This window comes from Pseudopodoces humilis, chromosome 29, assembly GCF_049639895.1.
Source record: "Pseudopodoces humilis isolate 2021_Gansu_Grassland_sample_001 chromosome 29, ASM4963989v1, whole genome shotgun sequence".
Lineage (NCBI taxonomy): Eukaryota > Metazoa > Chordata > Aves > Passeriformes > Paridae > Pseudopodoces > Pseudopodoces humilis.
In genome coordinates, this window is record NC_142228.1 from 1,794,621 (window position 1) to 1,820,144 (window position 25,524).

The 25,524-nt window shown below is 53.7% G+C and overlaps 1 protein-coding gene across 3 annotated transcripts; it reads right to left on the bottom strand.

Annotated features, from left to right (window-relative positions):
• Positions 1-293: 293 nt before the first annotated feature.
• On the bottom strand, positions 294-25,350 carry PIP4K2B (phosphatidylinositol-5-phosphate 4-kinase type 2 beta). Of its 3 annotated transcripts, none has more exons than XR_015774656.1 (11): positions 25,115-25,350; positions 16,661-16,758; positions 15,453-15,549; positions 12,510-12,662; positions 10,469-10,615; positions 9,415-9,453; positions 9,096-9,209; positions 8,317-8,575; positions 7,011-7,114; positions 5,278-5,545; positions 294-4,104 (listed from the first exon to the last, which is right to left on the bottom strand). XR_015774656.1 is itself a non-coding variant. In XM_088067989.1 (10 exons), exons 1-10 carry the CDS (start codon positions 25,292-25,294, stop codon positions 5,465-5,467), a joined length of 1,272 nt encoding a protein of 423 aa, XP_087924115.1. In that variant the 5' UTR covers positions 25,295-25,350; the 3' UTR covers positions 294-5,464. The 3 variants fall into 3 exon arrangements, 1 of the variants encoding a protein (XP_087924115.1); XR_015774657.1 differs by having other exon boundaries at positions 294-3,635; positions 3,925-5,545; XM_088067989.1 differs by having other exon boundaries at positions 294-5,545.
• Positions 25,351-25,524: the final 174 nt, after the last annotated feature.

Below are 25,524 nucleotides of genomic sequence, written 5' to 3' on the forward strand. Positions count from 1 at the left end.
TCTGGAATTGCTCCTGAATTCCGGAAATGCTCCTGAATTCTTCAGGAAATCCTGTCAGTTCAATGTGTCCATGCTGAGGACAGGAATAACTAAATCCACACCAAAACCAAGGAATTGGCACAATTCCCAGCAGCCACAGCCCCCTGGGAATTCCATCCCATCCCCTCCCCACCCTCCCAGGCAGGGAATTCTCCCCGGTTTCCCATTTAAATCCCATCCTTTTCCCGGTTTTCCCCATCCTGTTCCCTCCAGGACCAGCCAGGTCAAAGAGCAGAGCGGGGAGGGCCCAGGTGTACACAAAGTTTTAATTTTATTTTGTTGTTTTTTGTTTTTTTGTGGTTTTTTTTTCTCTGGTTGGAGACTCATCTCGTAACATGCATGCATTTCAAAACAGTAACAGTGTCTCAAACTGCTCCTAGCAAACAGACAAGCACAGAGGACTTCAAATTCCTATTTAAAAAACAGCAGTGAAAAATCCTAGAATGGTTTTTTTTTTTTTCCCATATTTTTTTTCCATTTTTTTAAGTTTTTTTTTTCTTAATTTATTTTTTTAAGTTTTTTTTTTTTATTTATTTTTTAATTTATTTTTTTAGATTAAGCTTAATTTATTCACATTTTTTATTTGTTTTGTTTTTAAGGTTTTTTTTTAAATTCAGTTGCACTGATTAGCCCTGCCCAGCCTCGTGACCTGTGTGTGGGAGCTGGATTTAAATTTTGGGGATTTTAAATCGGTTTTTTGAGTGAAAAAAAACAACAAAACCAAACCATCCAGAGCTCATGGATCCCAGTTATCCATGGGATCCATCCCAAAAAAGCCAGGATGAGGGGCAGGGGCTCTGCAGGAACAGGAAATTTGGGAATTTGGGGCTGGAGACACCCCCACCTTGATTTTGGGGGGGAAAAATCCTTCAGCTGGGGGTGAAATTCCAGGGAATTTCCAAAAAAAAAAAAGGACTGCAGAGTAGTCATGGATTGGGAATATCCACAACCTCCTGACCGGGCTGGGAATCCTCTGCTGTTCCTCTGCTCGGGAAAGCAGGAATTTCCTCCCCTCCCCCCAGAAAAAAAGGGAAATAAGAGTGAAAGTGATTCAGTTTTCCATCCCCAAAGGATGAATTCCATCCCCAGGGCGTGAATTCCGGATGAATTCCATGATTGTGGCTCTCAGGGTGAAACACAGGCAGAGGCCAGAGGGAATTCCTGGGGATTCTCCCAAATTCCAGAGGGAGGGAACTCTGGGGGATTCTCCTGAATTCCAGAAGGAACTCAGAGGGAATTCCTGGAGATTCTCCCAAATTCCCAAAGGAACTCTGGGGATTCTCCCAAATTCCAGAGAGAATTCTTGGGGATTCTCCCAAATTTCAAAGGGAACTCCTGGGGATTCTCCCAAATTCCAGAGGGAACTCCTGAGGATTCTCCCAAATTTCAAAGGGAATTCTTGGGGATTCTCCCAAATTCCAAAGAGAATTCTTGGGGATTCTCCCAAATTCCAAAGGGAATTCCTGGGGATTCTCCCAAATTCCAAAGGGAATTCTTGGGGATTCCCCCAAATTCCGGAGGGAACTCCTGGGGATTCTCCCAAATTCCAGAGGGAACTCCTGAGGATTCTCCCAAATTCCAGAAGGAACTCTGGGGGATTCTCCTGAATTCCAGAGGGAAGGAACTCTGGGGATTCTCCCAAATTCCAAAGGGAATTCTTGGGGATTCTCCCAAATTCCAAAGGGAATTCTTGGGGATTCTCCCAAATTCCAAAGGGAATTCTTGGGGATTCTCCCAAATTCCAAAGGGAATTCCTGGGGATTCCCCCAAATTCCAAAGGGAATTCCTGGAGATTCTCCCAAATTCCCAAAGGAACTCTGGGGAATTCTCCCAAATTCCAGAGAGTATTCTGGGGAATTCTCCAAAATTCCCAAGGGAACTCCTGAGAATTCTCCCAAATTCCAGAGGGAAGGAACTCTGGGGATTCTCCCAAATTCCCAAGGGAACTCCTGAGAATTCTCCCAAATTCCAGAGGGAAGGAACTCTGGGGATTCTCCCAAATTCCCAAGGGAACTCCTGGAGATTCTCCCAAATTCCAGAAGGAACTCTGGGGATTCTCCCAAATTCCAGAAGGAACTCTGGGGGATTCTCCCAAATTCCAAAGGGAATTCCTGGGGATTCTCCCAAATTCCAAAGGGAATTCTGAGGGATTCTCCCGAATTCCAGAGGGACGTCCCGGGGATGTTCCCAGATCCCAGTGGGATCCCATTCCATGGATTTCCTGGATGAGATTTCACTGATTGCAGTGGATTTATTGCACTTCATTGCCCAGAGCTGCCCCCTCTCCCCTCTCCCCCTGGGATCTCCCGACAGGGAAATTCCCAGCAGGAAATTCCCAGCTCCCAGCAGATTTTGGGAATTTAGATCAGATCAGGGAGAGCTGCTGCTCACTGATTGTTTGGAATTCCACTGCAGCAAATTTTGCTTTTTTTTGTTTTGTTTTTTTGCCAAAAAAAATTCCTGAATTCTGCTGGAAATCCTGTCAGTCCCTGCTGAGGACGGGAATAACTAAATCCACACCAAAAACAAGGAATTAGCACAAGCAGTTGGAAAAACAGAATTGAAAGGGCTGGGTTTTCATTTTTTTTTAAATACTTGAGTTAAAAAAGTGACCTAAAACGAGATTTAAAAGGAAAAAAAAAATAAAACAAAACAAAGAAAAAGAACAACAAAAAAAATCCCTTTTAAAAACAAATCAAACATTTGCAGTTTCACTTCTCGTCCTGGTAATAAAAATACTGTCTAGAAACAAAAATTAGCATTTTTAAGGTAATGCTACTTCTCCAAATGTAAACAATATACAAAAAAAACAACTTCTGTTAAACAAAGTTCCATTCCTGGGGTTGCATCAGGTGAGAAAATTGCATTTAAATCACTTTTAATACACGAGATGGCAACGGGGCAGTGCTGAAGGGAAAAATCCTTGTGGGGCTCCCCTGAAACAGCCAAATTTCACCCCAGCCTGGAAAAGGAAAATATTCCCTGCTCTCAAGCCCTTTTTTTTTTTTTTTTTGGCAGAATTCTGTAAGGATTTCTGCAGGAATTCCCCCTGGGTTTGGATTTTTTATTCTTTTATTCCAGAATTCAGGGAAGGAGATTTTTGCCATCCTCACCTCCCCTTTTTCTCTGGGTTTGATTTGTGGTGTTCAACCACCTCCTGCTCTCCTCCTCCCCCCATTTTTATTTCTTTTTTTCTCCTCTTCATTTATTTAGTTTTGTTTTTATAAATAGATGATTTTGAGATAAAACAACTCCCAAAAGGAGAAGGGCAAACTTACCAAAGTTGCAGATTCAATGCAGATTTTTTTGTTTGTTTGTTTGTTTGTTTGTTTTTAAAAAAACTGTCAGGAATAAAAAGCGATTGGTTTTTAATTCCTAATTAGCAGTAAACTTAAGTGCTTATTAAGAGAAAAACAACCAAAATAATGCCCACAAAATGAAGCTCCAAGTCCTCCCTATTTTGTTTTTTTTTTTTTGTTGTTTTTTCTTTGTTTAAAGTGGGGTTTTTTTTGGGTTCTGGCTTTTCCAGCTCCACACCTTGAGGCACCTCCCACACCACGGGGGCAGCAGAAAGCAGCCACAACAAAAGGGAACGACTAAAAAAAAAAAAAAAAATCCTCAAATCCCTCAAATCCTCAAATTAGGGATCAGGATCCCTAATTTTTCACCTTTTCCCAAATTCTATTTACAGTGCACCCTCAGGGGGTGGGGGGGCTCTGATTTTAGCCCCCCTCAAGGTGGGGGATTCAGGAATGGGAAACAGGGAGGGGAGAGGGGTGTGAAAAAGAAATCAAAACCAAATAAAAATACTTAAAAAATACTTAAAAATACCCCCCCTCCCAAGCCCCAAGATTGAGAATCAGAGGGTTAATTTAGGGGAATTACCAGGATGTGATGAGCACCAGTTATCTGTGAAAAAGGACCAAAATTCCACACAGCAAAAACCTCTACGAGCACAGGACAGACGCTCCCCAAACAAAGGCATGTGTGAAAAAACAGTTCCAAGGCAGATTAAGCAACTGTGTGTTTCAACTGCAGAGAGGATTTGTTCAAAACTCCTAAATCCTGCTTGAAGAGAGAAAGGAAATTAAAAATAAAAATTAAAAAAAAAAAAAAGAACAGAATGACAAATCCCAAAAAAAAAAAAAAAAAGGAAGAACCAGAAGTTGTGTAACTTGTGCAGCAGCAGAGCGAACGAAACCCACGGCGAGCCTGCCCAGCTTGGCTGTGGGAAGGGTTAAAAGCGTTCTGGAGATAAAACAGGACGATTTCAGTCGCTCCAATCAGTCCCAAAATCCTTCACGGGGAGGAGGGGGCTGGAAGAAGAGAAGTCTTTCCACCATTTCCACTCCTGGAGGGTCGCTGGGAGGGGCTCAGCCCCGAGCCCAGGGCAGCTCCCAGCCCGATTCCAACTGTGCAAGTGACATTCCAGCAGAAATCCCACCAAAAACCAACCCAGGAACCTCTGCCAGGACACAGATTCAAGTACCTGTTGCAGGTGGGGTGGGGGAAGGAAGACTGAATAATTAATTAGCTAATTAACACTGGCAGGACTGTGATGGTGACCTCAGAGCCATTCCCGACTGAGGGAACGACCAAAAATCTTATCCTAAAGGTATAAAAATGCCTTTTTTTAATGTTTTTTTTTCTTTTCTTTTAATCTTTCTTTCGATCTTCAGAGCTGGCCAATTGAAATCACCCCAGGTCCGAGCACATCGTGAGCTGAGGTTGGTCAATGCCTCTGTCACTTCTCACACTGATTGTTTTTTAGGAGTTACACCTTTTTTTTTTATTATTATTATTATTATTATTTTTTTAGAGATCATCTTTGGTAGATGTTCATTTCCCTCATCTTTCTCGTAAATCAAGTGCAGTTACAAAAAAGGTTTGTGGCTTTTTTTTTTTTTGTTGTTGTTGGTTTTTTTTGTGTGTTTTTTCCTTTTGTTACTTAAATTAACCAAAAAAATATAAAGTGTCCCAAGTCTGAATTTACCTAAAAATTCAGCGAACTCCTCCTTTTTATCAGTTACATTTCCCATCCTTGAAATGGTGAGCTATTTTCCTTCCAATTCCTACCCAGAGGGAAATAAAAGGGTGGGTGGGGTTGATCGGTTTGGGTGGGGTTTTTTTTTTTTTTTTGTCTTTTCTGGCGAAAGAAAGCCAGTCCCATAAAACAACAACAACAACGACACAGAAAAACAAGGAGTGGTTTGTGGAGCGGGCGCCGCTCGCACTGACCGTCAGCGTTCCTGGGCACGGAGGAGGAGAGCGGCGGCGCCGGAACAAATGCACTTGGCTCGTTGGGATAAAAGCCCTCGGATCTGGGATCTGGGCACTTCTGTGAGCTGGGATCCCGCGGCTGCGGCCGGCGGAGGGGGTGAGGATGAGGATGGCCGCGCCTGGCGGGAGCGGGGAGGAGGCTGCACTATGTCAGGATGCTGGAGATGAACTCGTTGAAGCGTTTCGAGTACTGCTCGGGGTTCACGGTGGAGATCTCGGCCCCGGCCTGCGGGGAGACAGCGGGTCAGGGGGACGGGGGACAGGGAGGAGTCAGGGGGACAGGGGACAGAGGGACAGGGGACAGGGGACCGGGGACAGGGGGACAGGGGGACAGGGGACAGGGGGACAGGGGACAGGGAGGAGTCAGGGGGACAGGGGACAGAGGGACAGGGGACAGGGGACCGGGGACAGGGGGACAGGGGGACAGGGGACAGGGGGGACAGGGGACAGGGAGGAGTCAGGGGGACAGGGGGCGCAGGGAAGGGTCAGAGTGGGCAGAGGGGCAGCAAGGGGGCAGTGAGGGGTCAGGGGGGTCAGGGAAGGGTCAAGGAGGGGTCAGAGAGGGTTCAGGGAAGGGTCAGGGAAGAGTCAGGGGGCAGTGAGGGGTCAGTGGGGTCAGGAAAGGGTCAGCAAGGGCAAGGGGTCAGGGAAGGGTCAGAGAGGGTTCAGGGAGGGGTCAAGGAAGGATCAGGGTGGTCAGGGAGGAGTCAGGGGTCAGGAGGGGTCAGTGTGGATAAGGACAGGTCAGGGCGGTCAGGGAAGGGTCAGCGTGGGCAGAGAGGGGTCAAGGAAAGGTCAGGGAGAGGTCAAGGAGGGGTCAGGGAAGGGTCAACATGGGCAGCAAGGGGACAGGGAGGGGTCAAGGAAGGATCAGGGTGGTCAGGGAGGGGTCAGCAGAGGTAAGGAGGGGTCAGTGTGGGTCAGCAGGGGTCAGGGTGGGTAAGGAGGGGTCAGGGGCACAGCCCCCCTGCCGGGGAGGACCCATGGCTAAGACAAAGCCCCACAGGCTGGAGAGATGCCCAAGGACAGGGATCTCCTGTGCCTCCAGCCCCGGCACCAGCCGGCTCCTGTGTGCTCCTCCAGAGCCTCCAGAGCCGAGCCAGGGAGGGCTGGGGTGCATCCCAGGAAAAGGATTTCCATCCAGAGGGTGTCTGAGCACTGGAACAGCTCCCCAGGGAATGGGCACCGCCCCAGGGCGGCCTGAGCTCCCAGGGTGGGATTTGGGATGGGATTTGGGCTCTGTGCAGGGCCAGCAGCTGCACTCCGTGGTCTCGATGGGTCCCTTCCAGGCCAGCACATTCCATCATTCCATGATCCCATACAAACTCCCCATGGTGCTGCTGCAAGGGCTGGACTCGACCTTAAAGGTATTTTCCAACCTTAGCAATTCCCTGATCCCACATCCTGTTAAGCTGGGCTTTACCCACGCCCCACTGGGAAGCCCAGGGTGGCTCAGGGTGACACAGCAGTGACCCCAGGGTGTCACCCTGAGCCAGGACACACAGCAGTGACCCCAGGGTGCCAGTCCATCCCTCCAGCACCTCCCAAATTGGGATGGAAATACCAATTATCCCAGCCAAGCAGAGGGAAAACCGAACCCTGAGGAGGCACGGGGGGGAAGTGCTGAGCACAGGCACCGGGGAGTTCCCACCCTGGCAGGAAGATCAGTGCCCAGAGCCCCCTGTGCTCACCCCGTGTTTCACTGTCTTGGCAGCGTGTGCAGCTTTCTTCTTGGTGTCGTAGGGCGTGAGGATGTCGATGATGGCCATGAAATAAACCTCCTTCCTGGGGGCACCTGTGAGGCACGAGAGGGGCTCAGACCCCTGGGCACTTCCAGCTTCATTCCCAGCTCCAGAAACACCCCCAGCTTCATCCTCACCTCCAGAAACAGCCCCTGGGCACCTCCAGCTGCATCCCAGCTCCAGAAACACACCCTGAGCACCGTCAGCTCCATTCCCACTTCCAGAAACAGCCCCTGGGCACCTCCAGCTCCATCCTCACCTCCAGAAACACCCCCAGATTCATCCTCACCTCCAGAAACACCCCCAGATTCATCCTCACCTCCAGAAACACCCCCAGATTCATCCTCACCTCCAGAAACACCCCCTGGGCACCCCCAGCTCCACTCCCACCTCCAGAAACACCCCCTGGGCACCTCCAGCTGCACCCCAGCTCCACAAACACCCCCTGGGCACCTCCAGCTCCGTTTTCCCCTCCAGGAACACCGGCAGGGCCGGTTTGGGGCATTTCACAGGGACAGCCAAGGCAGCTGGAGGCTGCAGAAGGGCAGAGATGTCTGCACCAGCCCACCAGAGGCTCTCTGAATGTGCCACCCCTCTCCAGGCATCACCATCCCTGTTCCAGCCAGCACCAGGAACTGCCCAGCAGAGCAGAGGCGCTGGGTTGGGACAGCCCTGCCACCCTGGGACAGTCCTGCCACCCTGGGACAGCCCCTGACACCCTGGGATACCTTCCCTGCCACTCTGGGACACCTTCCCTGTCACCCTGGGACAGCCCCTGCCACCCTGGGACAGTCCTGCCACCCTGGGACAGCCCCTGCCACCCTGGGACACCTTCCCTGCCACCCTGGGACAGCCCTGCCACCCTGGGACAGCCCCTGCCACCCTGGGACACCTTCCCTGCCACCCTGGGACAGCCCTGCCACCCTGGGACAGCCCTGCCACCCTGGGACACCTTCCCTGCCACCCTGGGACAGCCCTGCCACCCTGGGACACCTTCCCTGCCACCCTGCTGAGCTTGGGACAGCCCTGTCCTCCATCCTTCCTCCACAGCTCCCCACAACTCCCTCACACCTGCTTTTCATCCTTCCTGCACACCTTCCCTGACCTCCACAGCTCCCTCAAAGCTCCCCACAACTCCCTCACATCTGCCCTGCCCTTCATCCTTCCTGCACACCTTCCCTGCCCTCCACAGCTCCCCACAGCTCCCCTGCCCTCCATCCTTCCCCCACAGCCCCCCACAGCCGCCCCCACTCACTCTCGTGGCTCTTCATGGCGTACACATCCACGGAGGGGTCGAACTCCCCGGGCCCGAAGAAGCGGGGGTAGTTGAGGAGGTTGCCGGGGCTGTCGGGGGGGGTCCCGTAGGAGGAGATGGGGTTCCCCCCCAGCCCGTCGTTCTCGCACTCCTCGTCCTCTGCCCGCTCCTCCACCTCCATCTCCTCCTGCTCGGCCCGGTCCACGTCGTGGATGCCCACCAGCAGGCTGTAATCCATGATCTTCAGCTGGGCTAAAAACTGGGAGAAAGGCGGGAGGGAGGGAGAAGGTTGGGAATGCTCGGCCCTGGCCCGCGGCGCCTCCCCAGGCACGGCTGGAGGCAGCGAGAGACGACGGCGGCTCCAGGGGAGCTGTGTCGCCCTGAAAACTCAGCTTCTGAGCTTGCTAACATGGTTTCCTAAAGACTTTCCCAGGACAGTGACTGTAAACATAGATATGTGTACATTCTTTCTGTTCCACGCCTTGTGATGGGCATCTCTCATGGCCAGTGCAGTGAGAAAGTGTTATCCTGACCATCCAAGCCCTGGCCGTGGGCAGGAGCCTATAAATCCTGGGAGGAAAAATAAACTTTCTCTTCCTTTCACCACACCTGGACCTGTGTCCGTGTGATCTATTCATCTTCAGCGGCAACAGAGCTGCAGATGCAGCAACAGAGGCCCCCAGCAGATGCAGGAAGGAGCTGTGCAGCCCCTGCTGCAGCCCTGGAGCTGAGGATGAGGTGATGGGACACAGAGCAGGGCTGTCCCCCAGGAAACTCACCTCCACGTCCCGCTTCAGCTTCTCCAGGAAGTTCTTTTTACTGTCTTCTCCAACGTGCAGCTTCTGACCCTCATTCAAGAAGTCATTGTCCTTGAAGGTTGGGAGATCCTTGGCCTGTAAGGAAAAGCCTGAGGTCAAACTGGCCAGGCTGCTGCCAGGGGAGGGGCTGGAGCTGCCTCGGCTCAGCCTGGGCTTTCTGGGCTGCCCAAAATCCACCGAGGATGGAAAAGGCATCGGGCAGAGCACAGGGAAAAGGGAGCTCAGCTGGATCCTGTCTGCTTCCACCAGCAGAAAGGAAAGCCCAGGGATGGCTCCATACCTTCTCCTTGTCACTTGCTTCCCTGGATACTGTTGAGCCCTGATAAAGAAAAAAAAAATTAAATATAATTTCTGCACTATGGGTCATATTCCAAATGAATTCATTGACACCACTTGATTTGTTCATGCAGGAAAACAATGAAAGCAAAATAAAGAAAATATTTCTGTACTATGGGTCATACTCCAAATGAATTCATTGACACCATTTAATTTCTCCATGCAGGAAAACAATGAAAGCCAAACAAATAAAGAAAATATCATTTCTGCACTATGGGATCTTTCCCGAGCACAGAGGAAGCTCCCAGCAGATTCTCTCAATGAAATCACTTCCACGAAGAAGTGATTCCATTCCATTCTTTCCCCAAATGTCCATCAATGTGGAATATTCAACGTGAAATGTAATCAATGTGAATATTCCAAATGAATTCATTGACACAACTTGATTTGTTCATGCAGGAAAACAATGAAAGTAAAATAAATAAAGAAAATATTTCTGTACTATGGGTCATATTCCAAATGAATTCATTGACACAACTTGATTTGTTCATGCAGGACAACAATGAAAGTAAAATAAATAAAGAAAATACATTATAGCACTATGGGTCATATTCCAAATGAATTCATTGACACCATTTAATTTCTCCATGCAGGAAAACAGTGAAAGTAAAATAAATAAAGAAAATATTTCTGCACTATGGGTCATATTCCAAATTACATCACTGATACCAGATAATTTCTCCATGCAGGAAAACAAGGAAAGTAAAATAAATAAAGAAAATATCATTATAGCACTATGGGTCATATTCCAAATGAATTCACTGATACCAGATCATTTCTCCATGCAGAAAAACAATGAAAGCACTTTTAAAATCAATGCTCAATCCCCTTCTGGCTCCTGGGATGGAGGAATGGACCAACACTGATCCTCCACCCACAACCTCCCCAAACCCCATCCCCTGAGCAAACCCCAAACGCCAGGACCCTGCCGAGGGTGGGGGGGGTTCCAGGCCCAACCCCGAGCTCTGGGGGAGCCCCCAGCCCCCCCAGAACCTCACCTTCAGGTCGTACTTCCTGTGCACGGTCAGCCTGTGGCTGAAGACATTCCTGGTGACCACCATGTAGGTCTCCACGCCGTCCACGGTCAGCCGGTACATGCCCAGGAACTGCGGCAGCAGCGTGTTGCCGTGGCACTCCACGATGAACTGCAGGGAAAGGTGTGTCACACACGGCTCTGGCACCGCTCAAACGCAGCCAGAGGCTGCGGAAAAGGCACCTGGCGCCCCTGGGAAAGGGAAGGAGGCCTGGAACAGCTCCTGGAGCCTCCAGGGAAGGAGTGGGAGTGGTGAGAATCCTGTTCCCTGAGACAGGGAGTGCTGTCCTGCCCGTGGCAGGGGGTCAGCTGGGAGATCTCAAAAGTTCCTCACAATCCAATCCTGGGATTCTGTGACTGTGTGTGGAGCTGGGAGATCTCAAAAGTTCCTCCAAGCCAAATCCTGGGATTCTGTGACTCTGTATGTGAAGGAACTGGGAGATCTCCAAGGTTCATCCCAACTCAGCTCTGGGATTCTGTGACTGTGTGTGGAGCTGGGAGATCTCAAAAGTTCCTCCAAGCCAAATCCTGGGATTCTGTGACTCTGTATGTGAAGGAACTGGGAGATCTCCAAGGTTCATCCCAACTCAGCTCTGGGATTCTGTGACTGTGTGTGTGGAGCTGGGAGATCTCAAAAGTTCCTCACAATCCAATCCTGGGATTCTGTGACTGTGTGAAGGAGTTGGGAGATCTCCAAGGTTACTGCAGCCCAACCCCGGGATTCTGTGACTCCATGTGTGGAGCTGGGAGATCTCAAAAGTTCCTCACAATCCAGCCCTGGGATTCTGTGACTGTGTGGAACTGGGAGATCTCCAAGGTTCATCCCAACTCAGCTCTGGGATTCTGTGACTGTGTGAAGGAGCTGGGAGATCTCAAAAGTTCCTCACAATCCAATCAGGGGATTCTGTGACTGTGTGAAGGAGCTGGGAGATCTCCAAGGTTCCTGCAGCCCAATCCCAGGATTCTGTGACCCCGTGTGCACTGGCAGTGCCCAATTTCACTTCTCCAGGGTGCCTGGGTGCAGCTGGAGCTCAGGGCCTGCAGAGCAGGTGGGCTGGAAGCAGGACATGGACCAGGACATCTCCAGCTGTCCCACTGCTCCCAGCTCCAGCCCCTCTGCAAAGCCTGAGGCAATGAACGAGGAGCCTTTTCACAGCTCTGAGCCACCAGGGACCCATCATTTATTGATACAAGGGCCAGCATCAGCTGGGAAGGGGCTCAGCCCCACAAACAGCTGACAGGTTACCCCTCAGATTTTTTATCCCTCAGATTTTTTATCCCTCAGATTTTTATCCCAGATTTTTACCCCTCATATTTTTACCCCTCAGATTTTTTATCCCTCAGATTTTTGTCCCTGATTTTTACCCCTCAGATTTTTACCCCTCAGATTTTTGTCTCTCAGATTTTTACCCCTCAGATTTTTACCCCTCAGATTTTTATCCCTCAGATTTTCACCCCTCAGATTTTTACCCCTCAGATTTTTGTCCCACAAAATTTTACCCCTCAGAATTTTGTCCCTGATTTTTATCCCTCAGATTTTTACCCCTCAGAATTTTGTCCCTGATTTTTATCCCTCACATTTTTACCCCTCGGATTTTTTGTCCCTGATTTTTACCCCTCAGATTTTTACCCCTCAGATTTTACCCCTCAGAATTTTACCCCTCAGATTTTACCCCTCAGATTTTTGTCTCTCAGATTTTTACCCCTCAGATTTTACCCCTCAGATTTTACCCCTCAGAATTTTACCCCTCAGATTTTTGTCTCTCAGATTTTTACCCCTCAGATTTTACCCCTCAGAATTTTGTCCCTCAGATTTTTGTCCCTCAGTTTTTTGTCCCTGATTTTACCCCTCAGAATTTTGTCTCTCAGATTTTTACCCCTCAGATTTTTGTCCCTCAGACCCGATGGACCCTGTTTTATTTCCCAGACCCGCCGTGCGAGCTGTGCCAGCCGCGGACCCCCGGGCGGTGGCCGGGCGGGCGCGGGGGGCTCCAGACTCACCGTACCTGGTGGTATTTCTTGAGGATGTTGTGCATCTCCGCCACGTCCTCGCTGGACACCGCCTTGATGACGAACCTCCTGTCGTAGGTGGTGAGGAAGCGCGCGCCGCAGCGGCCCTGGCTGTCGCTGTTCACCGGGGCGCTGCGCGTCACCGAGTTCTGCGCGACACACACGGCGAGGGGAGGCTGCCGGGAGCTGCCTCTGCCCTCGGCTGTGGGGCCGGCCCCATAGAGACCCCCGGGAAGGAGGGCCAGCCCCACAGAGACCCCCATAGAGACCCCCTGAGCAGCTCCAGGAAGCAGGAACAGCCCCACAGAACCCCCTGGGAAGCTCCAGGAAGCAGGATCAGCCCCATAAAGATCCCCTGAGCAGCTCCAGGAAGCAGGGCCAGCCCCACAGAACCCCCTGAGCAGCCCTGGGAAGCAGGACCAGCCCCATAAAGATCCCCTGGGCAGCTCTGGGAAGCAGGGCCAGCCCCATAGAGACCCCCATAGAGACCCCCCTGGGAAGCAGGGCCAGCCCCATAAAGATCCCCTGGGCAGCTCTGGGAAGCAGGATCAGCCCCACAGAGCACCCTGGGAAGCAGGACCAGCCCCATAAAGATCCCCTGAGCAGCTCTGGGAAGCAGGGCCAGCCCCACAGAACCCCCTGGGAAGCAGGGCCAGCCCCACAGAGACCCCTGGGCAGCTCCAGGAAGCAGGATCAGCCCCATAAAGATCCCCTGAGCAGCTCTGGGAAGCAGGGCCAGCCCCACAGAACCCCCTGAGCAGCCCTGGGAAGCAGGATCAACCCCATAAAGATCCCCTGAGCAGCTCCAGGAAGCAGGGCCAGCCCCATAGAACCCCTCGGGAAGCAGGGCCAGCCCCACAGAACCCCCTGGGAAGAAGGGCCATCCCCACAGCACCAGCTCAGGGCACCCACTCCAGCTGGGAACTCTGGGGTTGGTGCTGCTGAGGGTAAAACCCAATTATTTAAAAGTCTGGACATGTTTTTAGGGTTTCCACATGATTTGCTGGCACGTTTTTTTTACCGAAGGGTTTTTTAGAGATGTAGGATACACAGGCCAGGAGCTCTCAGCATTTCCTCTCAGGGATTTAGGAACAGTCAGGATATTTCTAAGGCTTAAGGAAAATCAGACCAAAACAACTGGAATGGCCTGTTGGCTTTCCCATCAAAAAGCAGCTTAGTCTGGCCAAAGTCTCGGTGTTTGGGGACTCTTCACAGGCCATCCTGCACCAAAAGCTGCTCTTACCCCTGGACCTACGAGATGAGTATAAACAGCTTGGTTGTCCTTCTGACAACCAGCAGCATCTGCCTGTAGATCCCTGTCTCCATCCCTTAGCAACCAGCAGGGCTGGAAAATCCCAGGAAAACTGCAGGGATCAATTCCCTGAGCCACAACACCGGCTCTTTGTTCTGCTGCCTCTCCCCAGGTAGCGGGGCTGGCTGCGAGCTCCTCCCTCAGCCCCAGCTGTCACCTGTCCCCCGTCTGTCCCCACAACCCCTCACCAGCATCTCCTCATCACAGGTGGGGAGGGCTCTGAGATCACCCACAGTCATCCTCAGCAAGTTTTCCATCATTTCTGGGCTGGATGTTGTGTTTCAGGCTGGATTATATTTATTTTTTTTTTCATTTATATGTGTTTTTTTTTTATTAGTGGCACTGCTGTGTCCCCTTCCCTCGGCTCTGGCAGCAGAGGGAGCCTGCAGCAGATCCTGCTCCGAGAGATTGACCACGTCATGCTGCAAGTGAGCCCGGAGGTTTCCTTTCAGAACAAAGCATTTAAAGCTTTTAAAACTTTAATGAAGCGGGGGAAAAACTCTGCTGCTGCCAACGGCTCCAGAAAGCGTCGGGAAAATAAAGGCAAACAGAAAAATCGCCTTTGCTGCTGGCTGACATTTGCCAAGGGGTCTGTGCCAGGCAGTTTAATCAGCCCTCACCTCAAAACCGCAGAGATTTTCTTGTGGGGCTGGGAAGCAGAAATCGTGACCACACAGAGCATCACCAGGTTCCCTCGGCTCCCCTGCGCTGCTCTGCCACAGCTGGGTGTGAAATTCAGCCTCTGCTCCCACCCCGGCCACCCCCTGACACACCTGTGGAAGCCCTGGGCCAGTGGAAGCCCTGGGCCTGTGGAAGCCCTGGGTCTGTGGAAGCCATGGGTCTGTGGAAGCCCCGGGAAGCCCTGGGCCAGTGGAAGCCCTGGGCCTGTGGAAGCCCTGGGCCTGTGGAAGCCGCAGGAAGCCCTGGGCCAGTGGAAGCCCTGGGCCTGTGGGAAGCCCTGGGCCTGTGGAAACCATGGGTCTGTGGAAGCCCCGGGAAGCCCTGGGCCAGTGGGAAGCCCTGGGTCTGCGGAAGCCACTAGCCCAGGGAAGCCACGGGCCTGTGGAAGCCCAGGGCCTGTGGAAGCCATGGGAAGCCCTGGGCCAGTGGAAGCCCCGGGCCTGTGGGAAGCCCTGGGCCTGTGGAAGCCCTGGGCCAGTGGCAGTCCTGGGCCCGTGGGCGCAGCCGGCGGCGCTGTCCGTGCCCCGCTGTCCGTGCCCCGCTGGCCGTGCCCCGCTGTCCGTGCCCCGCTGCCCGTGCCCCGCTGTCCGTGCCCCGCTGTCCGTGCCCCGCTGGCCGTGCCCCGCTGTCCGTGCCCCGCTGGCCGTGCCCCGCTGTCCGTGCCCCGCTGTCCGTGCCCCGCTGTCCGTGCCCCGCTGGCCGTGCCCCGCTGCCCGTGCCCCGCTGCCCGTGCCCCGCTGTCCGTGCCCCGCTGGCCGTGCCCCGCTGCCCCTGCCCTGCTGTCCGTGCCCCGCTGTCCGTGCCCCGCTGGCCGTGCCCCGCTGGCCGTGCCCCGCTGTCCGTGCCCCGCTGGCCGTGCCCCGCTGGCCGTGCCCCGCTGGCCGTGCCCCGCTGCCCGTGCCCCGCTGTCCCGGGCACGGCTCGGGACGGAAGGGCCGGTCGGTACCTGGTAGTCCTGGTCGTCGATCCCAAAGCGCTCCCGCAGGTTCCGGAACACCAGTGGACAGTACTCCTTGAACTTGAAACGGCTCGGCAGGTTCTCCCTAGGGCAGGGGACACGTGTGTCCATCAGCACTGATCGGCATTGATCGGTATTGATCAGCAGTGATCGGTACTGATCGGTATTGATCAGCAGTGATCGGTATTGATCAGTGATCAGCAGTGATCGGATTTGATCGGCAGTGATCAATACCGATCAGCAGTGATCGGCATTGACTGGTATTGATCAGTATTGATCAGCAGTGATTGGTACTGATCGGTATTGATCAGCAGTGATCGGTATTGATCAGTGATCAGCACTGATTGGTACTGATTGGTATTGATCAGCAGTGATCAGTATTGATCAGCAGTGATCGGTACTGATCAGCAGTGATCGGTATTGATTGGCATTGATCAGCAGTGATCGGTACTGATCAGCAGCAATCAGCAGTGATCGGCATTGACTGGTATTGATCAGTATTGATCAGCAGTGACCAGCATTGATCAGTATTGACCCACATTGACCAGCATTGACCAGCATTGACCAGCGTTGATCAGTATTGACCAGCACTGACCAGCATTGACCAGCATTGATCAGTATTGATCAGCAGTGCGATCCAGGTCCCCGCTGGCTCCCTGCCACCCCTCGTTAGGGCAGCTCTCTCCTGTGGCTGCCCACGGGATCCATCTCTCGCAGGAAATTCCGCAGGATCCGCGCCCGCAGGGCTGGGATGGTGAGCGAGGAGAACAATCCCACACCTGAGGGGACCACGGCTGCCTGTGCCCCTCCTCGGTGGCTTTGTCACAGTGTCACAGCTGTCCCTGCACACGCTGTCACTGTCACACACTGTCCCCGCACACGCTGTCACACAGCTGTCACTGTCACACACTGTCACACAGCTGTCCCCCCACGCTGTCACACAGCTGTCCCTGCACACTGTCACACAGCTGTCACTGTCACTGCACATGCTGTCACTGTCACACACTGTCACACAGCTGTCCCCACACGCTGTCACCGCTGTCCCCACACGCTGTCACACAGGGCAGGGGCTCGTGCCCAGCCACGCCGGATCCTCCTGGAAACACAGCCGGGAACAGCCCAGAAGCCTCCCTCAGGCCAGTCTGCCTCACAGCCCAGAGCTCTGACCACGGACAGGTTGGGAAGCTCCCACTTACTTGTTGAATAGATGATTGTCCACCTTAATCTTACTGTAGGCTTTAAAGTCATCGGGCATTAACATGACGGGGACGGGAACATTGCTGAGCTCATTGATCTGCAAGAGAAAGGAAAGGGAGACTCAAACCCAGCTCCCACTGCCCTGGGGACCTGCAGGGATGCCCAGCACCCCAGGGGATGGGTTGGGGACACCGTGACACGACACAGGAGCAGCTGGGGAACGCTGCGGCGCCAGGCCACAGCAGCACCTCGTTCCTCCACGTGGTGAATCCTCCTGAGACACCTCCCCTTCCACCGACCAGCTGAGAAGCCACACGAACCCAGGGGCCAAGAACCAGCAGATTTTATGTTTTAACTTAACCACCTCGCTGAGAAAATGCTCCGATTTCTTTAAGATTCCTGCTACAAACCGGGATGACCAAAGCCTTTGGTGCAGCCCAGCCCAGCTCCCCACGGATGCCATTTCCATGCTGGCTGTCTCCTGCTGCTCCCATCCCACCTTCCCTGGAGGGATGAGTCACTCACTAGATTGTTTTTGCTCCTTAGTCATGTGTGGCAGCCACAGGAGCCCGGGGAAGCAGAAGAATGAATGTTCAGCTACTATTGTACAGACGGGCTCGCGCTGCAGCACCCAGCGGTGGCAGCGTGAAAAATAATAATAATATCATAATAATGATGAAAAAGAACCGCCTCTGGACTGTGTCTGGCTGCCCTGATCCAGTCACTGCAGTCACTGACAGGGCTGTGCCAGAATCAAGAGCAGGTCAGGAGGTTTCTGAGCTGCTTTTTCCGAGGACAGCCCCAGTGCCATCCCCGCCCAGGGACTCCTCGCAGCCCCATCTCACTGAACTCCTGTTACCAGCCTGGATTTATGAAACAATTCCATTCCAGCTGTTCCCATGACTGCTGTGCCAAGCAGGTGGTGCTGTAGAGGGAGGCAGACAGCGCTGGCAACAGCGGGGTTTGGCTCCGAGACAGCTCTGGGGGCTGTTCCCAGCACCAAAACCTCCGGCAGGCCAACTCGGAATGCTGCTGGAAAAACTTCCCTGCTGGCTGGGAGCAGGGGCCAGGCTCAGGAAAGGGACCCAGCCCTGGGATTCCCCATTCCCTGCGTGCAGCAGGACACACAGCGCTGCCCAAAGTGCTGTCACATCCCCGCTGGGCTCCGTGCTGCCAGCCAGTTCCGTGCAGGCCGTGGTGTTCATCCCACCCCTTCCCCATCGTTACCACGAAAAACCAGATTTAACACACGGCAGACTGGGAAGAAAGACACATCCCGGTGCCAGGAGGGAAGGTGGCTATTTTCAGATCCAGCCATCCCACACAACAGAGCAGCGGGAAGCGAAGCTCCTGGAGGGAGCGGAGATGGAGCTCTGCAAAACCCTGCCCTGCACTCCCCTCCCATCCAGCTGATGCCTTAAGTTTGAGCTTTTTATTTTTCAGTGTTTTATTTCAGTATTTTTATTTTTCACTAATCCCTGTGCTGGGTTAGTGTATGACTCCGAGCTCCACACAGAGGGTTGGTCTCATCACAGACAAAACAATCCTTCCAGGCCTGAGAACCAAGATCATCATCGCAGCCTCAGGCCTGAAAAGTGTAAACCAAAAGTGAATCCAACTGGGGGATTGTGACTTCATCACCTGAAGCTGTTAATTGGACAATTAACCCCCTGATATGCAAATAGACCAAGCTTAAATCTGCCTGAAAATCTCGTGGCTGTGTCCATCTCGGGTGGAGCGAGGCTCCTGCACTGCCCAAGGTGAATCTGTCACAGGCCTTTAATAAATACCCACTTTAACTCTGTCCAGCCTCTGTTCCAGGTATCCAGCCCAAGGCATTCCACAAACCCTCTGGGATGTAGGGAAAAACATGGATGGATAAATAAATCATGGCACACATCTCCCACCGGCAGCAATCCCCGAGCAGAGAGCGGCCGGTGCCCCCCGCTTTCAGCTCAATCCTGCATCAACCCTTGAGCCAGAGGGGAGGGAAAAGGGAAAACTCCAGGTGAGGAAGGGATCTCCCAGCTCGCAGCCGCTGCAGGGAGCTGCATCAGAGTCCCACGCAGAGATTTCCCTTCGGGGCGAGGAGAAAAACAACTCATTCTGCACCGAGACAGAGGCGCTGCCTCCAGCCACTAATTATTGCTGTCTGCCAGGAGGGGAAGCCTGACAGCTCCTGCCACACGCCTGCTCCCATCCCAGCCTGCTCCCAGCCCTTTTCCCGGCGTGGGGAAGGCACAAACAAGCCATTATCAGCTCCTTGCCGAGCGGAGGAAGGGTGCTGACGGCTGAGAGGGAACAGCGACTCGGAGGCTGCCTCCTCGCTGGCAGCAATTCAGACACAAATGTGCCCTCGTTTCTGCCACGGCACGAAGCTCAAAGCCAGCGTGGGACCTGTTGCGAGGCTCCTGAGCGGCAGAAATGGTGCACCAGGGTAGCTCTGGCTGATTTCGGAGGTGCCACCGCTCCTCGAGAGATGAAACAGCCCCAAAAATCCCACCTGTGGAAGCCTTTCCCTGCTTCCAGCAGAGCTTGCTGGAGGATTTGGGGTTCTGGCTCTGGAGGAGGGAGGGAAAAGGGATGGGGATGTGCTGGGCTCCCAGATGAGGATGAAGAGCTGGATTTGAGATTCTGGCTTTGGAGCAGACAGGGAAAAGGAAGGGAGCTATGCTGGGCTCCCAGATGAGGATGAAGGGCTGGATTTGAGATTCTGGGTATGATGGAGACAGGGAAAAGGGAGGAGGATGTGCTGGGCACGCAGATGAGGATGAAGAACTGGATTTGGGATTCTGGCTCTGGAGGATACACAGAGAAGGAAGGGAGCCATGCTGGGCTCCCAGATGAGGATGAAGGGCTGGACCTGTCATTTCTAGACCCAGCACTGCCCACCTGCCCTCCCCCAGGGCAGCTCTGGGGCAGTGCTCACTGGGCCTCTGCTCCTGGCACCAGTCTGGAACAAAACACTGATTTGTTTAGTTCAGTTTTGTTGCTACGTTGTTTTTTTTAAATTTTTTTTTTGTTGTTTAAGCCCCGTGTGCTCCCACAGCAACAGCCACGCCTGACCCTTTCCCAAGGGAGAGGAACTAAAAGCCCCCGCACACCTTTGGGGAAGGGATATCCCAACTCCTCCCTTCTCCCAGCCCTCAGCATCCCGAGGATTATCCCGAGGATTATCCCGAGGATCCTGAAACACGAGGAGCCCCAAAGGAAAGCCTAGCCAGCATCACCCATCACCTTTCCAGAGGGATCCTCTCCCGAGGCTCATCCCGGGGGAATCTGAGCAGCCTCGGGGAGGGAGTGAGGAACGCCTGGCACGTGTTTGTTCTCATGGAGCAGCAGATGAAATACAGCGGAGTGTGAGTGTGTGTCTGTGTGTCTGTGTGTGTCCCTGTGTCCTTACACACACATCTGGGCACACGCACACCTGGGCAGCCACACCCAGAGCAACACCGGGTTCCTGTAAGGCTTCCAGAGCTTTCTAGCCCAGATCTGCCCCCAAATCCACCCCACTTTTTAGCCCAAGTCTGCTCTCAAATCCACCTCACTTTTTTAGCCTCGATCTGCTCTCAAATCCACTTCATTTTCTAGCCCTGATTTGCCCTCAAATTAATTTCATTTCCTAGCCCTGCTCTGCTCTCAGAACCCCTTCAGTTGTGGCCCAGATCCGCCTGTGACCCCCTGGAAGATCAGCCCGTTGTGCCGCACTCCCTCCTGCCCAGAGTTCCCATTTCCCAGCGCAGACCCCCGGGAGGGACCATCCCAAAGAGATTTTTTTGGCATTTCGCAGGGATGGGGCCGGTCCTGCCGCTCACCGAGGGCTGGGACACACCCCAGGGCTCTCGGGATTTCGGACAAATCCACTGCCACAAAAACCCTTCCCATTTTTTTCTGGCTTTGCCACATCCTGGGAATAAAGGAGCTATTCCCAGGCAGTGTCCAGAGCCAGAGGGATCAGAGCTGCCCAATCCCAGAGGAGCAGAGGGAAAAGCAGCTGGATCCCAACAAAGATCAGAACAGGAGGTGAGGGAGGGAAAAACCTCTGCCCAGATCCTTCATCATCCTCAGCACAACCCAGCTCTGCAGGGTCACAGAAAACACCTCCTTCCTTCCCTCTGCCAAGCTTTTCCTTCCTGGTCACTGGAATTCTTCAGCAGGGCTGTGGTTTGATGATTTCTCTTCTCCACCAAAGCCAACTCCTTTCCCAATAAAAGCCACATCAATATTCCGTGTCATTCAGGGACAGCTGCTGGGATGAACGGGCCAGGAATAATTTTGTTTCAAAACCTGCCTGTAGCCTCAAAGTGGCAATTAGCATTAGTAAATTGATGGGGAAATGCCATTTGTTTACTAACAAGATGCAGCTGATGGAGTGCGTGAGCCCCACTCTCTCCGGGATTCTTTGCCACGGGAATTTATTCGGGAAAAATAAAGATACTTTGTTCCCCTCAAAGCTTTCCAATCAGGCATCTCTGGGAATCTTCAACTTCATTATGCTCTGGGGAAGGAGGTGAAAGGCAAGTGGGAAAATCACTTTAGCGTGCAGACAAACCCACAGCTGCAAAACTTTGCAGCAACTGGGCGATGGTTTGAGGAAAAAAACCCGGTTTTCCATGAATTAGAGCATGATTAATCAGTATCCACGCTAAGAACTGAGAGAAGAGTGAATCTTGTAGGCAGTAATTCCTCTGGGGACACCAGGATGGGGGGAAAAACATCCCCTGGTGACAGCAAATCCGTCTATCCCTAAAAAAAAAAAGTATTTGGGAAGCTGCTGGAAAGGATTCCTGGCAGTGCCACACTCCTGTCCCCAGTCCTGTCAACCCCAGCATCCCAGTCCTCCCAGTCCTCCCAGAGCTGATGTTCCGGTCCAAAAAAAGGTGAGGAATGGGAATATTCAACAAGCAGCCCATGGCCAGCAGAAATGAGCAGGGAAACGAGCCCAGGAACCAGCCAGGAAAATCTCATTTTTCCTTCCAAGAAGGAAAAAGGCTCCTGGAATGTGGACTTGGATGGGAAAAGGGCTCCTGGAACGTGGATTTGAAGGGGAAAAGGCTTCTGGAATGTGGATTTGAATGGGAAAAGGCTCCTGCAATGCAGATTTGAACAGGAAAAGGCTCCTTGATCATGGATTTGAAGAGGAAAAGGCTTGTGGAATGTGGATTTGAACGGGAAAAGGCTCCTGGATCATGGACTTGGATGGGAAAAGGGCTCCTGGATGGTGGATTTGAATGGGAAAAGGTTTCCTGGAATGTGGGTTTGAATGGGAAAAGGCTCCTGGATCGCAGATTTGAAGGGGAAAAGGTTCCTGGATCATGGATTTGAAGAGGAAAAGGCTCCTGGACGGTGGATTTGCACAGGAGCTCCAGGCTGGGCGGGTTGGGAGCCAGGCCCTCACTCATTCCAGGGGCTGGCACGGCCGTGGCCATATGCTGCTCTCTCCAGAGGTCAATTAGACCTTCCCTGGGCTGGGAAGGGCCAGATCCAGGCTGTTCCCAGCGTGCCAGGAGCAATTTCTGGGATGTGAGCGTTTGATATGTGGCAGATGCTGCTCTGGCAGGCAGGGCTGCGGAGCGGGGAGCGCCGTGCTGCCATTCCCAGCGCCGCCGTTTCCCTGGAATACTAACGAGCTGTGCTCTGTGCTGGCACCGCTCCTGAGGGCCTGGGAGATGGCTGCTGCTCCAGCCAGGAATCTGAGCCTCTGGAGAAGCCTCAGGCAAGATCCACGCGGCCGAAAGATCGCCCCATTCCCATAAAAACAGGATGTTTGTGCCTTCCCCCTGCTTTCCAGAGCCGCTGGAATCTTTCCCAGCTGAGGAAGCGGCAATTTGGGATCTGTAAATCTGGGATCAAACCCCGGGATCCCGGAGCCTGCCATCAGCAGCACCTTACAACCGTTTCCATGGTTCCCAGAGCATCACACAACACTGTGCTCATCTCTCTCTCTCTGCCTGGCAGGCGGCTGCTCCCTTCCAGAACCATCCCAACTTTCCCATCCCGTGCACATGGATCCATGCAGGCCATGGAAAACACACCTGGAGCAGCAGAGCCGGGGCACCACAACCCCCAGGAGCTGCAGCTCCTCTCCCAGTGCCATGACAACGGCAGAAGCTTCCCCAGGAGTCATCCCCACCTCTGCTGGATTCAGGGTCTGACAGAGAACTCGCAAATGGAGGCTGAGCCTCGGTGGCTCCACTTTCACACGAGCTCTCCCCTCCCCTCCATGGCGTTTCTGGTCCAAAATTCAAATTGTTTGAGTCATACCACCCCCATTTGGCCCCGCTCACACCGGCCCCACCCCGATCCAAATCCCAAGCCTGGCTGGGACCACCAGGACCTGCTGTTTAAACGTTCCAAAGTGGTGTTCCAGCAAGCAGCTCCTGCTCTTGGGGTGCTCCTGATGCTCCCCAGAGCCAGCCCTGCCTGTGCTCAGCAGGCTCTTTAAGGCTGTTCCAGACTGGGACCCACGGGGATTTCTGCAGCACGTTGCACAAAATGGTTGTTTGTTTGATTTGTCTGTGAAAAAGTTCATCCCAGATCCAAACAATTCTGACAGGATCTTCCTGGCACAGCCCTGGGCTTGTGCTGAGTTTTCCCCTCCTCCCACTGCAAGGATCCCAGGGCAGAACTCCATGGACAACAGCAGAGCCTCCTCACCCACCCCTCCTTGTCCAACCCAGCCAAACATTAAACAACCCCCCCACCAAAAAGATTTCCAACAAAGCTCAAAGGTATTCCCAAAATTACTTCCAAAGGCATCTGCTGGAGGCACGTAATTCCAATTCCCACCCGAGCAGGGCACCGGGATCACCTCCCAGCCACAGGAGGAGCAGCTGCTCCTGGAGCCACCAAAGCCTCACCCAATGTGGCAGAGAGGTGGAGGGATTTACTGGGAAATCCTAAACGCCTTTCCAAAGGTCAGGAGGTCACAGCTGAACTTTTCTCACCCCCTTTCCCAGCCTCTCAGCTCCTTCCTGGCAGCAATTTCTTCCTAATACGCATCCGATATAATCTCATTACCAGCTTAGTGTCAGCTCGCCTTCCTCCCTTTGCCCAAATATCTCACAGCCAAGTGCTCCCAAAGTTCCTCTATCCTGATCCAGGGCCTCAAATTCCTGCCAGGCTCCTACTGCCCAGACAGCTACAACAAAGAAAAACACCAAAAAAAAACCCCACAAAACCCCCAAAAAAGGCCAATTGCCAGCAAGCAACAACCGTCCCTATGAGGCCTCGAATGAAACTCGGAAAAATCCCACAATTTCCATTTCTTCAGGGCTGCTAATGGCACCACTGATCAAAGGCTGATTAAACTCATTATCCTGCTTCCTGGGCAAGGCTGGCAGCACTTGGAACATCCTTTGCCTCAAAGCCAGCACGGTGCTGAACCACATTTGGAAGCTTTCACTCCAGCCAGGCAGGCCAGGAATGTAAGGAGGACTTTTTTTTTTTTAAAAAAAAAATTCTTGGTGTGTTTTTGTTTTGGAAAAAAACAAATGAGCCCGAATCCCTTTCACTCTCTAGGAAACGTCCACTAATCCACTGGAGAAATAGGTGTGTCTGAGCACTAAAAGTGGATTAATTGAGGAAGGGATGAGGCTTCTGGGTTCTTTGGCCACCAAGAACAGCACCCAGCACCCACATCCGAGGATCAATCCTCGTGCCTGCCATCATAAACCGAGCAGAAATTTCCAGAGCAAACACAGGGATGGCCTCAGGAATAAGCAAAGGAGGAGGATCAGAGCTGAGCCATCACAGACATTCCCAAGGGACCCTCTCACAACCTGCTCCCAGAGGAACTGAGGCCAAGAGGACACGCACGGCCCGAGTCCTGCAATCCAAGGGGACAAACCCGGGGCCAAAGCCTTCATTTTTAGGGGATGGAGATGGGAGACACATTGTGCAAGTGAGGCACAGCACTGTCTCCTCCGGGCTGTGACACGGGGAATCCCTCCCTGGGGCAGCCAGAGGGACAGTCCCGGCTGGAAACGTGGGGACAGGGCTGGGGGTACCAAATCCGTGTCCTCAGGGCCCCCTCAGAGCCAGAGCGGGGATTGTCACCGCGACATCACCCAAAAAAGCATCAGTATCCCTGCCCCATGCCGGGAAAAGGTGCCAGGGGTGTGGGGACACGGGGACAGCCCGACCTGCGGCTGCCTGGGGCGATGGAGCCAGCAGAGAGGGATCACAGAGCCCCGAACCTGGGATGGGATGGCCAGCGAGGGAAGGCTGGGATTGTGCGGGGATGAGGGAGGGAGGGGAAAGGCCCAGCCTGAGGGGGAGCCGAGGGAGCGATCTGAAGGGGTCGGGCACTGCTGAGGGGCAGGGCCGGGGCTGACGGGGCTGATGGGGCTGAGGGGGACGAGGCCCCGCTCCCGGGGGCAATGAGGGGCCGCTCCCGGCTCTGAGGGGCGGGGGTTTGGGGTGGGGTGGGGGCCCGCGCCGCCCGCTCTCACCGTGTGGTTCGCCCCCCACATAAGGACGCTGAGCAGCGGCTCCGAGGCCCGGAACAGCTTCACCTTCTGGCACACGAAGTGTTTCTTCTTGGTCTTGGTCTTGCTGGCGCTGAGGGCCGAGCCCACCGCGGCCACGGCTCCCGCCGCCGTCCCCGCGGCCCCCGCGCAGTTCGCGGCCATGGCGGACCCGACCGACCCCCTCCCCGCGCCCCCCTACCAGCGCCTCCGCATGGTTCCGCCCGGCCCGGCTCGCCCCCCCCCCCCTCCCGCAGTGGTACCGCCCGGCCCCGGCAGCCCCGGCCCGTTAAGCTTCCCCCTCACCGGCCCTGCTCCCCCCCCCCCCCCCCCGCAGCTGCCGCGGTGGTTCGGTCCCCGCCCCCCCCCCGCGGCCGCCCCCGCGGTGGCTCGCT